Source organism: Coenobita brevimanus, chromosome 101 (genome assembly GCF_032717465.1).
Source record: "Coenobita brevimanus isolate Jiangsu-jjx chromosome 101, ASM3271746v2, whole genome shotgun sequence".
NCBI classification, from domain to species: Eukaryota; Metazoa; Arthropoda; class Malacostraca; order Decapoda; family Coenobitidae; genus Coenobita; species Coenobita brevimanus.
This window is the reverse complement of record NC_137054.1, coordinates 4,233,321-4,249,210: the sequence shown is the minus strand read 5'-3', so window position 1 is coordinate 4,249,210 and position 15,890 is coordinate 4,233,321. Positions and strand designations below refer to the sequence as shown.

At 40.9% G+C, this 15,890-nt stretch overlaps 1 protein-coding gene across 1 annotated transcript in view; it reads left to right on the top strand.

The window, feature by feature from the left end:
• Positions 1-358: 358 nt before the first annotated feature.
• Positions 359-15,890, top strand: part of LOC145414891 (uncharacterized) — a 120,415-nt gene continuing 104,883 nt past the window's right edge. The window contains exons 1-2 of the mRNA XM_080284308.1: positions 359-609; positions 1,046-1,233. Of these exons, the coding sequence (XP_080140434.1) occupies positions 359-609; positions 1,046-1,233 (439 nt within the window). The remainder of the gene's footprint in view (positions 610-1,045; positions 1,234-15,890) is intronic.

The following is a 15,890-nucleotide window of genomic DNA, read 5'->3' as shown; positions in this document are numbered from 1 at the left end:
TCAGATTGCCTTGGAATAGACTGTTTTTGCCAGAAGAGAGTTAGATATAGCCTTCATTAACTTTTTATATACTAGAGGGACCTCCTAAGGGGATCTAAGTGAATTAAATTAACGGATGCGAGCAAAAATATTGTATAAAAAAAAAAACGCGACCGTGTTGAAGGAGTAGGGGACGAAGTGGGAGAGACCAGGCAAGAAAAGGATGAAAAGAGGAAGAGGGATGTGATGGAGAGAGGAAGAGATACTGCGACATGGAGATGAACAAGGGAGGAGGAAGGAACGGGGAGTCACTGAGAAGGAATAGAAAGATAGGAAAAGACAGAAGGTAAGATGTGTACGAGAAAGTAATTAGAGAAGAATGCAGATAAAAACAGAGCCTAAATATCAAAGAACGAGCGAGGAAAAAGCAGCAGCAGGCAGCGATGGAGGTGGCAAGAACCAGAAGAATCCAATCGCATTTAAGCCTCCCTATGCCCTTCTCTGCTTCAGAAACTTCCCCAAGGCCTCCCTCACGTTTACCCATAATTTCTTCACACTCTCTGAACCTCAGAGTCACCTAACAATTTCCTGTGTAGAATTTAGTACGAGATTCATCGTTTACATCGCAAGGTCTGTGCGTTCTGCGTATCTGTTTAACTGCCTAACTCAACTCTCTCCTTCCTTCACCCTTTCAACCTCAAGTCACCTTCATAATTCTAAACCTCATCACCTGAAGATTTTTTTTCCCTGAGCTGAATAGAGTTGTTTGCCGATAACCAAAATATATTTAAAAGATGTCCTAGAACCGAAGGGCTTCAACCACCTTCGGCGTGAGGAAGTCTTCCAAAGCTAGATAGAACTGTCTGTAGTTAGCTAGACAGAAAACCTTTAAGTTTGATCCTTTCCTTAAACTCCCAAACGGCCACATCATTCCATCTTCTTATCTCTTTCGTTATTCTGTCAGCTCCAAGCCATCCACTCAGCATTCTCAAATCACACTCTTAACCTTCCAATATGACCTCTTACCAAAGCCTCAACTCTAAGCCTCTCTCCCACACTTTTCCAGCTCATTGTCCTTAAAGAGTTTCATAGCTGAGGAGATTATGACCAAATTCCGGGCCACTGTCAGCCCCCAAGAACTTTTTCAACTCTCCAAGGCCACCCTTTTCATCTCTCAAACAAACTTTTCAATTCTGAAATCACTCGAAGACACCCTCCAACATTCCCAGCCCATCACACTCTCAGGAATCCATGGTTGAGATCATAACGGCTTTTAGACATCGCCGTATAAAAAAAAAAAAAAAAAAAAACGCAGACGATAATGTGGTATGACTCTCGAAGGTTGTTCCTAAGGTTGGCATCTACTCTTGTTTTTCATTGGCCTTTCAGCTGCAAACCATTCTCTGAACCGAAGCAAGTTATTCCTTTAATTACCAACAGTAACCTCATAATTCACAAAGCCACACCAAGCCATTTTCCCACATGTCCACAGCCCGTTGTACTGTCCATTGTTGAGATCTTGAAATTTTTCATGCCATTTTTCAACTCCTGGGCATTCTGTGAATTCCCCGAAGTCAGACCTTTAACCACCATGATTACCTATCCAGCTTCTAAAGTCACTTTTTCACTTCTAAGTTAGCGACACACTTCTAAGTGTTCCCAGACTTTTTCATTCTCAGGATTTTCTTGTCCGAGGAACATGACCATTTTCACACATCCTCTTCCAAATCCAAAGACTTAACAGATGGCTCCTGAAGGTCGTTCCAATGGTTGGCATACACTCTTGTTTATCAGCGACCTTTCAACTCAGAATCATTATTTTAATCCTTTCTGTCTACTTACTCTCTTTGACATTAACTTCTTAAATCTGAAAGCCACTACAAGCCTAGCTACTCTAAAAATAGCGGTGCTCATATCTCCATTTTCACTCATCCTTGGCAAATCACCCCAAAATGCTAATGTATGTGGCAATGCTCTTCAAGGTCGTTGCGAAGGCTGGCATCCACTCTTGTTTTTCATCGGCCTTGTAAACTGGCTTGCTTTGAATGCATAGGTATACACGGTTTCGTTTTTGTATACGCCTCGTTATGTTTTTGCGTGAGTCTTTGCTTGGGCAGTGTGTTTATTAGGGGATGCAACGCAAGGGTACCTGGGTGTGGCGTTCCTAAGGGTGTGTCCCGGGTTGTTGGTGCAGAGGAGATTGGACCTTAAAGTGGGTCAACGTGTGTGTGTGTGTGTGTGTGTGTGTGTGTGTGTGTGTGAATGAGAGGGAGATTTGTTACAACCACTCTCGCTTTCTGTGTGCTTGAGTGAGAGGGCGAGTTATGGCTGCAACTCCCACTCTCGGTGTGTTCGAACAAGAGGGAAATTTGTCGCCACCACTCTCGTTCTCTGTGTGCTTGAATGAGAGGGATAGTGATTTCGACCTCTTTGGCTCTCAGTGTGTGTGTGTGTGTGTGTGTGTGTGTGTGTGTGTGTGTGTGTGTGTGTGTGTGACTTTTTGTTGCTACCACTTTTGCTTTCAGTGTATGTGTGTGAATGAGACCGAGATTTGTTCCTACCACTCTCGCTCTCGGATGCCGTGTGTGTGTGTGTGTGTGTGTGTGTGTGTGTGTGTGTGAAGGGGAAGAGGAAGTGGGAAGGAGTGGCTTGTAATTTAGCTAAGGCCAGTGTCCTCATGTGTGTATGTTTGTTTATATACCAGACGATAATGAACAGTAATAATAATCAGCACCATAATTACGCTGCTGATACGAGATGATTGTATACTTAATGTGGTGAGTTATTTTTTGGGTCAGACTGCAAGGAAATTGACTATGAAAATCACGATCATTATGCCTATTAAAGTTTATGTATGTATGTTTCGGTGTGTGTGTGTGTGTGTGTGTGTGTGTGTGTGTGTGTGTGTGTGCGTGTGTGTGTGTGTGTGTGTGAATTTATATATATTTTAATGCATGGGTTCATAAACGTGCTTGCAATTGCGAAAAAGATTTGGTACCTTAGCCAGAACATGTTTTAAGCAAAATTATGAGTAAGTAAGAGGCAAACAGACTGTATACACACACACACACACACACACACACACACACACACACACACACACACACACACACACACACACACAATCTCTCTCTCTCTCTCTCTCTCTCTCTCTCTCTCTCTCTCTCTCTCTCTTTCAGTCAAAATTACTGGTATCTGTAACACACAACAAGGTCACAACACAAATGCCTCGCCAGTGACATGTAGAGGTGTATGGTATGTAGGAGGATTGCTGGGCCTTGATAGCAGGCTGTGAAGCCTATGCCCAGAGTCGGACACATAAAAAAAAAAAAAAAAAAAAAAAAAAAAAAAAAAGTAGACCCTCCTCGTCATCCTCACCAGCGTCCCGGCCCTCAGCGGTGTCACAGATGGCTGCCTCGTGTAACCTTTCACGACACGAGGCTTTCCCCAGGCTGAACAAAATCATCCTGTGGTATGTAGTAAAATATTATAGCATACCTTCATGGTGCTGAAGAAAATGAATGGAGGTTGCTTTCATCAGCTCTCTGTAAGACGTCTCTCCTATTCAGAATTATACAAGGTTAATCCCTCGTATGTGTCCACGTATGTATACAAGTATGCTTACGTACATACATACATACAAGGATTTAACCCCTTTCAATCCAGCGACGTATTTCTTATTTTTGTCTTTGCTTTCTTCATTCAGATTTTTTAACCTTAGGGGAGATTTAGGAACTTGGGGGTTAGTATGGACTTCTCTTACCTCTCGAATGCAAGAAGTCGCCCCTAAGCCGAATATAATTGGCTACAGGTAGAAAGGATGAACTAGAAAAAGTAATCGTTCAGGGTAATCATTTCTACCTTTATCATTAAGAGGTCCTTCCATTACGTTAAGAAAATTGCCCGGCGGTAGCATAAATAAAATGTAAAAGACGTCATCCAATTACCTGAAGGTCTTAACTAGTATAAAAGCACGTGGGAATTATAGTGATATGGAGTGAAGAACTGCAGCTGAGTCAAGTTTGAGAGGAACACAGTATGCTGGTTGCTCAAACACGGAACGGTGAAAGACTGGACAGAACAGTATTTGACTGGACGTGGCTTGACATAGAGCGATTGCAACTGAGTCAAATTAGGTTAGGATATGTTTGGTTAAATTAGGTCAATGAAGCTGAAAAATAGACCGAGATGAGATATAAATGGATGAAGACGGGGATGGAGTAAAGAACTGCAACTGAGGTAGGTTATTTTACGTAAGATGAAGGTTCGATTAGGTTAGGTTCAGTTTAATCAGGCTGTTAGATAGGTGAAGGTGAAGGATAGTCTGGAATAGGATATGAGTGGATGTGGGTTTAGGGTAGAGTGAAGGACTGCAGGTGATGGGATATAAGGTGACGGGAGGTGTGTCGTCACGGCCACTCTGGTAATTGATAAACGAGTAGAAATCTAAGCTGAGAGGAAGTAAACATGATAGGAAAAAAATGGCTGCATATTTGTGGGTAGAGAGAATATTAAATTTTGGTCAAAGCATGGATAAATACAGACGGGTAAATTGACAGATAATATTCGACGGATAAGTAGCTGGAGAGAGAGAGAGAGAGAGAGAGAGAGGAGAACGCTGATTAATTGCATGGATAGATAGGCAAGTAGATATTGAAGCAGACAAACACTTGCAAGCATAATAATCAGATACATATGTTTAATTTCTTCTTCCCTGCGTCTGCTCTGTTTGAAGGTGGTAATCATTCCGCTAATTAAGACAGATTAAATGAAGCGGTGGGCGCTGTAACTAATCATTATTACTGGCGTCTGTAGGACGGAGGGATGCAAGGAAAATGAGGGGACGTTTGCGGCAAGGAGAGGGGATAGGATGCAGGGAAAATGAGGAGACGTTGCGGCAAGGAGTGGGGATAGGAACTCAGAAGCACAGTATAGATTAAAGTAAGTAATGCAGTACTGAAGGGAGAAGAATGACACAACCTTCACATTGTCTGGACAGCTCTTGCAAACAACTCTTGTAGAGCCGCAGTTAGGAAGGTCTCTCCACTTTTTGGCTGAAGTATACGAAACTTACACAATATTCTGGAAAGTTTGTTGGGTTGCGAAGATAACACTGTTGAGTTTCAGAAGTCATTGCTCACTGTCTCGTTATTTATCGTAGGGAAGTGGATCGATATTACTGTCTGCAATAGTACAATATATCCTATTTCAGCCAACACCAGACGTCTGTTCGGCTTAGAGTTATTTACAGAAGCATGGAGTGTTGAGATATGACCGGATAATGGGAAATGAGGAAAATTAATTGAAGTAAGCAAGAAGACTAAGAAGTACGTCCTTGTCATGAAGTGGTTAACCTTCCCCTGCTGTGGACGCATGTAGCTCTTCCAAAGTAACGACCATTTTGTTCAGCTGAGAGAAATTCTAACTCCTACAGGGTTAGAAATTTGAGGCTTGTATCACCTTTAACTGAATAAAATCATCTGATGTTAACCCAAGCAGAATACTAGACTAGACACGACCATAAAAGGGTGAAGGGAGGAAGTATACGATGACATTATCGGGCTACTAAATCCCTCAACTTATAAATTTGATGTTAATTCAAAACTAATACTAGAGGAGACGCAACCAAAAGAGTATAAATGGAGAATGTATTAACATTCCTTGGCATCCATACTCACCCTCCAGTGAAAAAAAAAAAATCGTCCCTTAAAATGCTGAGAGTTAACGCGACCATGAGAGAGTTAAAAATGCTCCTAGCTAACCTTTTGTTGCCGTGAATAATGCTTAAACTAACAACAGACGATTTTGTTCAGCTGAGAGACACCCTAGCAATTATTCTTTTCAGCACTGGCCAAACCTAAACGTATGTTATTCACTTAAATACCAGACGATTTGGTTCACCTGAGAGAAATACTGTTTTATTATTTTTTTCCATGGACACAAACACTAAATTTAAGCTGACACAGACGATTTTGTTCATCCAGGATATCCTACCAGTAACAGGGTTGAACTTGGCCATAAATACGCTCCCCTGACTCTGGAAGAAAAAAAATAGCAAAACAAGAAAACGAAAAAAGACAAGAAAAACCAAAATGTTCCTCCAGCCTTGAACACCTACAGAACAGAACAGGTGGTGTGGACTGACGATGACGAAGGCTAAACAAAAAGAAGAAAAAAATAAGAAGAAAATAAAGAATGAATGTCAGCATACCCACATATATAATTTTTTCCCCAGTGTGTTTATACCCCCTTGTGACTGGACAAACATAATCCAAGGCCGTTTATTTTGGTGGTGTGTGCTGATTGGGCAAATGGGATTGGCTGGTGATAGACTGTTGTTAAGGATTAGGCTGTGTGGCGTTAATGAGAGAGTGGTTGTAAGAGTCAGCGATTGTGATTAATAGTTCATTATGGTGGATGGAAGAGAGAAAAAATAGTGTAAATAAGCAGGAAGATAAATTGATATACGGATGGATGTTGTGGTAGAGAGGGGGGACAAATAAGCAGAGAGAGACAGACAGACAGACTGATAGATATAATAAATCGATAGCTAGGTGGAAAGGTAGATGGATGGGTGGACGATACATACACGAGGGTAGACAGACAGACAAATAGATTACATAAGTGCATATACAGACAGAAGACATGCACTGATATCGACAGACAGATCGACAGATATATAGCCAAACAAGCGTATTACTTGCACCCTCCCCCTGCCCCCTTTCCCCCCCACCCCACCCCAAAAAAAAAGAAATCCGGGATGAGTGTCATTAAAATTCCATAAACAGGAAGGGCTGCAGAAGCGTTTTTCAATTGCAGGCTGTCAGGATCTTCTTACTGATGAGGCTCAGGGGTTTGGATGATGGGTAGTTTTAATTTGGCTGTCTGTTGTCTGTTCCCTGCTATCTGTATGAATGATGTTTGTGTTTCTGATTGTCTATACCTGTCTGGGCATCCATGTCTGTCTGTCTGTCTGTCTATCATTATGGCTATCTGTCTGTCTATCTGTCTGTCCGTCTCTCTTTATGTCCATGTATCTACCTATCTATCTGTATCTATCTATCTATCAGCCTGCCTGTCTCTGTTTGTCAGTCTATCTGTCTGTCCATTTCCTTGTCTGTTCTTACTATATCCATCTCTCTGCCTCCTTGCATCTTAATATTGTCAAACCTGATTTCGCTTGTACAGCACACAATTGAGCCTGAAACAGCGTATAGAACTGCATAAATGAATAGGTGGACGTAGAGGAAGACCGAGAGAGGTGGAAGGATTAAATGGAGGGGTGTATGAGGGAGGACTGCTTGAAGTGGCTGGAGGGTAAGTGGTGTTGAGGTGGCGTAGAGTAATGCAGGTGTTTTTGTGTCGGTTACCATTGATGAACTCTGGGATTAGGCATATGATAATAGATAAGAAAATAAATAGGTCGATAGATGGGCAGGTACTCTAGATAGATAGACGGATAAAATAGATGGATGGATAGTCAGATGAACGGGTGGATGGACAAACAATTCAATTACTGAATACAGAGAGAGAGAGAGAGAGAGAGAGAGAGAGAGAGAGAGAGGGAGAGAGAGGTTACTGATTACTGAATACTTTTATTTGCGTAAAGAGAGTGAGTGCGTGAGGTTGTCTTTTTTGCGTATGTTGTCTTTAATAATTTTCTTATTAAGTCGCAACCGTCTTTGTGCACAAGTTAACTATATTCTCCGTAGCACATATTTCAAAATGCCCTGCCACCAATTAGCGGATGACAGTTTAATTACATGTATCAGTGTTTTATGTACCTGTGAACCTCTAATTACTTCCCTCTCTGAATACATGGCTATTGATATTACACTTATTCTTGTTTGGGCAAATGGTACACCGCCACGCACGTTTTACGTTTTGAACAATAAAATTATGCTCGATTTTGAACATAACTTCTGTTCTTTTAATTTTTCTATATTATACTTCGAGATGTGTTGTAAAATGACGCCTTAGATCAATTTTCAGAATATACAAATTCATACTAATCCTTGGTCAGCCAGGTGATTTCGTTCCCTAAAAATTGCTTGGCTGTAGCAAGAATAAAACTCTTAATTGTGTGTACAGTTTAGGAAAGTATTAACTGAGTTATGCATTGCCTTACTATCAGTCATCATCATTATCATCATTATTATTATTGTCATCATCGTGTGAAAGTGATGAAATTTTTTGAGTTTTTTAACACCTGTGCAGCTCATGTTTTGGTGCTTTCATACCCTGTCTACTTAAACTTACCATTGTCTTGGGCCTTGAAACAACTACCATAACAGTAATGCAAAGTGAATCAGTGCAGCCAGGTACCAATATCTAAAAGCACCCTGTCAGTAAAATAAGACAAATAATAATAAAGACAAATAATAATAAATTGATTTGTGCGCAAGATTTACTTCGGGAACAGGGAAAAACTACAGGTGGACGTTATTTATTATGCGGTCCGTTGGCTGAACACCGCTGGCTGAATCTACAAGCTTAACTGAACCCAATCAAACCTAAGCTGTTCTGACGTTATCTCATCTAATCTATCGTAGTGTAGCCTTGCCTAATCTAACAAATCTCAACGGAACGTATTAGTTTATCCTAACCTATCCCAACCTAATCTGACTTAGCCAAAAATCTATCCTAACCCAACCCAGCCTTACCCAGTCTCCCGTTATCCCCCCTTCCCTCCCCTTCTGTCTGTCTGTCTGTCTGTCTGTCTGTCTCTCTCTCTCTCTCTCTCTCTCTCTCTCTCTCTCTCTCTCTCTCTCTCTCTCTCTCTCTCTCTCTCTTTCTTCACGTTTCCCACACCATCCAGGGACGCCATGAAGCAATACACCTGCCTACTTCACCTGGCTCATTCCCACCTGTCTCTCCTGAATCACACTCACCTGTTTGCCTCACTCATCTTTCTCACCTTTCCTCACTGTCATCCCTCATTCTGACCTGCATCACACCCATCCATTTTCCTCATTCAATTTCCTCACTTTCTTACCTCACCGTCCTACCTCATTCTCACCTACCTTATACTTACCCACCTGCTTCACTCCCACAGGTCTCGCCTTCTTACTTCACTGACCAACCACATTCTCACCACCATCACTCTCAGCCATATGCCTCACTTTCATACCTCACTCACCTGCTCACTCCCCCAACTTTTCTCTCTCTCTCTCTCTCTCTCTCTCTCTCTCAATCTTCTTTATTATAACGCTATAGAATTAAAGTGAAATATGTGGGAATCTCCAGACACGAGAACTGCCAAATAAGGGTAAAAATAACGGCACTGATGATACCAGGTGAGGCGAGAGGGAGGAGGCAACACTTCTATTAATTCCTTTTATATATATGTATACATTTTTAAAGTATGTTTTTCTCTGTGCATTCATTTTTCATATAACTCTTGCGTAACTCTCTTTTTCCGACCCCTTGTAATGTTTTAGTGATGTATGTAATGATTCTGCGTGATGGAGAAGAATTTTAGTTGAAAATATTGGAGATAATGATGGAAAATGTGGTTGGTTATATAAATTTGTATCTGTTATTTTGGAACTCTATGAAATGCACATGTATAAGATTATAGTGTGTGTGTGTGTGTGTGTGTGTGTGTGTGTGTGTGTGTGTGTGTGTGTGTGTGTGTGTGTGTGTGTGTGTGTGTGTGTGTGTCCTTGTGAACTGGGTGGGGTAAGGAGAAGGGAGGCGGGAAGAACAGATGACAGAGGGGAATGAAGAAAGGCAGAGAGTACAAATGAGTACGAAGGAAGGGAAGAAAAGAGAGAGGGATAGCAGGACAGAGGAGAAAAAAAAGTGTGTGCAAAAGAGGAGAAAAGTATGTGAGAGAAAATGAAGAGGAAAGATGAGAGAGAGAGAGAGAGAGAGAGAGAGAGAGCACAGGTTCTCAAGACCAAATCCTGTTCTTTGAAGCGAATGGACAGACGACGTGAACACAATTTTAAAAGCTTGCAGTGATGTCAGTGATGGTTTCTGAAAAGCTGTTAACCCCTTTAGTTCGAGGGCTTCCTTTTTGTTTTATGCTTGCTGCTGCCAGAGTATTTCATTCCCCAGGTTGAAAAATGTCTAAGCTTCAATAAATCGTCGGGAGTAAGCAAAAACAAAGCATCTTTGGGCTGAATGGGTCAATCTTGTCACTACGAGAGGTATAGACTTAGCTGAATAAAATCGTCTAGCGGTAACCGAAGAAACAAATGAAAAGCCGCGATAATAATGAATGGATGAATAGAGGTATTTAGTAACTCTTCACTGTGAAAGACCTAGCCTGAGTTGAATAATGTCTGCCTGGGGTAACCAAAATACTTCATTGCTCTTTCACTGCCAAGTAGAATTCCTGTTTTGTTCGTGCCACCGCCAGACAGTTTTATTAATCTCAAACGCACCTTTCAGAAAAGCCGGTTTGAATAGAACCTCCCGTAGTATCTTCACCACGATGTCGATTATTCTGCCTTATTCGTGTTACTTTCAGTCAGCCTTATTCAGTGTGGGATGGACCTCGCATAGTTTTGTTTATAAAGGCTCATGTAAGCTAGCATGCATCGGCCTTGATCACCTAATCTTAATGGCTTCTGTCCACGCTGTTCATTCTCAAGCAGCCTCTCTGTTCAGTTCCTTAAGTAATGTAAATATATTAATTCCAGTACACCTGTCCTTAGCGGTATACACTCTTAGCCATTCACGGTACATACTGTGGGTATTAGTGGGCATCTGGTGGCGTGTGAAGGCGTGTAACATCACTTGCCAACACGTACTGTAGGTAAGCCCACCGGATCACGTGACAGGTTGCATTAATTATGTCCAGACCCGGCTGCAGTAGAAAAAAAAAATAGAGAAAAAGAAAAGAGAGGAAAAACTGGCTCAGCGTTCTTGTTGCCTCTACTTTTTCAACTGTGGTTACTGAAGCTGTTACTAGGACTAATACTGATACTACTGCTTCTTTGGCTGTTGTTACTGTTGTTACTATTGCTGCTGCTACTTTTCTTTTCTTTTTTTGCATCTGCTTTTACTTTCTCTCACCACATGCTGTTCCTGTTGATGGTGCTGTTTCTGTTATTAGCACTGATACTGATGCTTATACTACTATTCCCTTTGCTGGTACTGTTGATACTGGTACTATTATTAATTTCTGTTACCTCCTGTTATTACTCTTGATGTTATTGTTAGGTATGCTATTTTTTTGCTACCTTTGGGTATCATTAATTCTGTTATCGTTCCTGTTGTTACTTTTTGTTGTTACTGCGATATTTATACTTCTTACTACCGTTACTGCTTCCCCTATCCCTACTGTTACCACTTTCTACTCCGTTACAACTACTACTGTTACTGTGTTACCGTTTCGTCTTGCGGTGCTGTAACGTCACACACTCGGTTTTACAGCATATTTTACTGCTTGGCTGAGGCTGCTTAACTGCTGCTTGCTGACCTTGTGCTGCTGTGTATGTATGTGTGGTTTTTCTGTTCTCGTGTTTCTTCTTCTTTTCGAGTTTCTTTTGTCTTACCTTCGCTTTTAAGCTTCTCTTTCTTCTCCTCCTACTCCTTCTCTCTCTCTCTCTCTCTCTCTCTCTCTCTCTCTCTCTCTCTCTCTCTCTCTCTCTCTCTCTCTCTCTCATACATTTACTGGTATTATTTCACTTTTGTCTAATAACTGGACTCCGTAACCTCTCTCTCTCTTTTTTCCTTTATTTCACTTTCTTTTTCCATTCCTGTTTTTGTGTAAGTTTTATTTTTTATAAATTTACCTTCTCGTATTGTCCTTTTGCTCTGTCTTCCCATCCCATCTTTCTCTTCTGTTTGTTCCTTTTTATTCTCGTTTAGGCTTGTCCATGGTGCTCGTGCTCTCTCTCTCTCTCTCTCTCTCTCTCTCTCTCTCTCTCTCTCTCTCTCCAAATCAGCCTTAATTTTCCTCCCTGTTTTTTCTGTCCTAATTACTTCCATTACGGTCCTTATTTCAATCCTCCCCCTCCCCCCCAAAAAAAACACAATAATAATAATAATGGCAGTCAGCTTCCTCCCTCCGATGACGCCTTTTGTTTTTTTATTCTTGCTAATTTCAAAAGGTTTTATGTAGCATAGATGACATTTCTTGGGGCTTGAAAGGGTAAAATGTAGCTTAAATTAGACGTATCATTGCTATACTACGTTCACTTTACCTAGGCCTAAAACTGACACTTCTCCGTCTTGATTGCTGAGAGCTAGAACAAGGGATTAGTACTGGAATATGGTGCTTGTCTCGAAGAAGTGTTGTGGTGAGGATGCAGGGCCGTAGTATTGTCTTCTTCTGACATGACGGTGCGGGAAATGGGCAGCAAAAGGACGAAAACACCCTGCCAAGTTGATGTGAACGAACTGTAGAGATCCATCCCAAGTTGAGTGAAAATGCCAGATGATAGCAAGAATAAGAAAAAAAAAAATCGCATTGAACAGTGTAAAAAAAGATCGCCCTGAGTTCCCCTCCTCCCAGTTACCTTTTTAGAGACCAATTATCTCATTTTCGTCTGTAATTACACCCGTCTCAGGGGTAATTATTCCATATCATAAAGAACTAATTGGCTTAATGCTCTCATGCGCTTATGGAAGGCTGTGCTGGAGGACTCAGAGGGGTTACTGAAGGATATGCATTTTTATTCAACAGCTAACCCTCTCATGGAAGGAACAACTCTAGCATTCTCTTCCAGCAGACGCCAGATGAATTGATGTAGTTGAGAGTGAGTCATAGGAGCCTGAGAGTTACCTTTACCGCCACAAACTCTCAGTACCCTAAGAGCTTGATTATTCTATTTTAGGCTAGACAGTTTTATTACAAAGAGAATTAGTCATAAGAGCGTCAGTAATTCATGTTCTCCCTTTATCAGACAGGTGCAGTCACAGATAGTAAAAAAAAAAAAAAATCTTTCGCACTGGAATGATTGGTAGAAAATAATAGATTGATTTGAGAGTAGTAAGAACCTACTGTGGTGTTGGGTAGGTTGGCAGGGAAGGTGTGGCTAGGTAATTCTGGTGATTTACGTAAGTCCTTGAGGTACAGAACTCGGCAACTTTGAAACACTCCCCCTTACTCTGTCTTTCCCCCAGCCTACGACCTCCAGTATATCCCTAACTCCGTCTTTCCTCCTGCCTACGATCTCCAGTACATCAAGGTAGACTAGTAGGCAGTAGGGTACATGGTGTGGCATTAGTATCAGCCAGCTTGTTAGAGAAATAAAAATATCTTGTTGGTAAAGTGCAGTTGGTGGGAATAGCATTAATAGACAGACAATAGGAACGATAAGGACAAAATAAAGGCTTGGTAAGTAGCGGGTATGTAGGAATAAGTAGCGCTTGCGAGATCAGTGGCCGTATTTGTAATGACTCTTAAGCCTAGATAGTGACTAAGATTGTATATACGTTTGCCTTCACTATACAGACGCCATCCACTTCACATTCAGATTTAATATCTAAGTAAAAAAAAGAAAAGATTTGTGGTAATAGTTAACATATGGAGTCTGCTTTATTATGTATATTTCCTAAGATCCTTTATAAGTACCTCTTCGTGGGTGTGTTAGTATTGGGTGAACTGGTTTTGCATGCAGGTGGCTTGCCTAGGGATAACTGGTGAGTTAGGGAGGCAGGTTTCTCTCTCTCTCTCTCTCTCTCTCTCTCTCTCTCTCATTCTCTTTTCTGTCATTGCCATCATCGTCATCATCAGTAACAGAAGCAGCCCCGTCTCCTCGGCCTCATGCCTATCCCCTTCTTCATCTTCTCTCCCCATTGTAATCATCACTATTTTTCCATTCCTTCTCCCTTTACTTTTTTCTTCTTTTCTGGAAGAAAAAAAAAGTATCATTTAAATAGTCAGTAATTAAATTCACTACCTTTTTTTTTTTAAATCTACTAAACCCTCACCCCTAGAAAAACAGTAGTAAATATCTGACTCTGGATCCACGAAAAACTCCAGCATAACATAAAAAAAAAAAATACATACCCCAGTTTATACCAGTTCTCATAACGCAAGAGAAATAGCGGCGTCCGTGAAACAAAGGGAGGAAAATGAAACGTTTGGAGACAAGGCTTACTTTATAACCTCTTAAAATTACAGTCTAACTAGATTCTCACTATTCTCATCGGCCTCAAATTTTTAATCCTGGAGGAAGCATAAATATCGTTTAGTTAAAATGAGTCTGACCTTAGAAACACAAGCAAATCTAACTTACCACCTCTTCAGCAGTTCCAGATCTTTAAATGAAGAGGTATGACACTCCTTTTTGAAGACTGAACGCTACCTCAGGAAAACAGAAATAAAAAAGTAAATTAAAAAGTGTAGTTATCTTGAAAAAAATTTCTTCAAATTCACAACACCATCTCCTCACAAAAATAATTAACCCAAGAGAAATGATACTCCGGGTCAACACTTCAACCACGAAAGCAAAGGCAGCAAAAAATGAGGTGTTAGCAGGCAAGGCAAACTTTGATGAGATGATGCAGTGCTGTTTGTAGTGTGGATTGAACGTGAGGTGGCAGACAGATTGGGTGACGAGGGTGGGGTGGGTGTAAGGGAAGGGGTGTGGAGGTAGATGGATGGATAGATGATTGGGTGGGTGGGTGAGTGGATGGGCTGATGGATGGATGGATGGCTAGATGTATGGAGGGGTGAGTGTGTAGCCTGCTGGTTGGATGGATGAATAAACAGGTGGGCTTGTAATTGACTTTTTTGTATATGTGGTTTCTTTTTCTGGATCTTGTTACTCATTTTGTTATTGAGAAGTTGACTTATGATGGTGATAAGTGTTAATAATTATAAGGAAAACAGATAACAGTGCACTTAGATTCTTAATTTCTAAGTGGGAAATGACATTCAGAAACAGTGATGAGAGTGATCATTACTTATATTGGTGATGATAATAATGATAATTTTGATGATGATGAGGATGGAGATGAGGATGAGGATGGAGAAGATGAGGAGGACGAGGAGGGGGAGGACAAGGAGTGTGGAATATGGCACTAACCGTATTTTTTCCTGATTTGCGTGTTCTCATCGCTTGTTTTCTCGATACACACGTTCTCAATGCCTTGTCGTTTAGTAAAAGTGCAATTTCACTTCTAATAAACACTCCTAACACTGTCAATACACGCTTCCATTACTACTGCCCTTCACATCCTAGTCTGTCATTTGCTATCTTCATTTTACCCTAATCTGTTCTTTGGGGAAAATTTTCGAACTAGAAATGGTAAGGAACAACCCTCCATTACCCATTCATTACAAGAGGTCTCCCAGAAGTTTGAATAAAGTACAAAATACGTCGAGTGAGTGAGGGGGTTGACTCTTGGAACACTGTTTATAAACTGCTCTTTCCCTTCATGATGTTGGCCCCATTACTGTCCTTCACTTCCTTGCAGTACTTCATCTATTCTTTGTATCTGAAATGAGCGAGTCCATCTTATTATTTGATCTCACTTCTCTCTAACACTTAAAACATTGTCTGTACGCACTGCTGCCTCCCTTCCTGATGTAGCTCATACAGAAGAACCATGATATTTGCTCTGATATGGTCTAGTTCTATGCATTCCCGCCCACCGTCTGTTATACACAACATCACAACACCACCTCAACTATAACTCCTTCAGTGTGATGACGTACTTTAATTTTAATATGTTGCCTGCCTTCTGATACTTCATTAAAAAAAAAAAAAATCATATTAAAGGAATTCATAAAGGTTATCTCTGTCCACTCTAATTCGACAACTCGCTCGTGTGCTGAATAAAGTCTTCTGAAGGGCCAATCATGTGGCTGAAGTGGTTAAAATTCTCATAATCACTTCTTATTGTCAGTCGGAACGTTGTCTGTATACTGTCTTCCTTCCCTTCTCGAGATTGTGTCTATTGCATTACAGTATTTTTATTTTTTTAGTTAATACATAGTTCCAAAA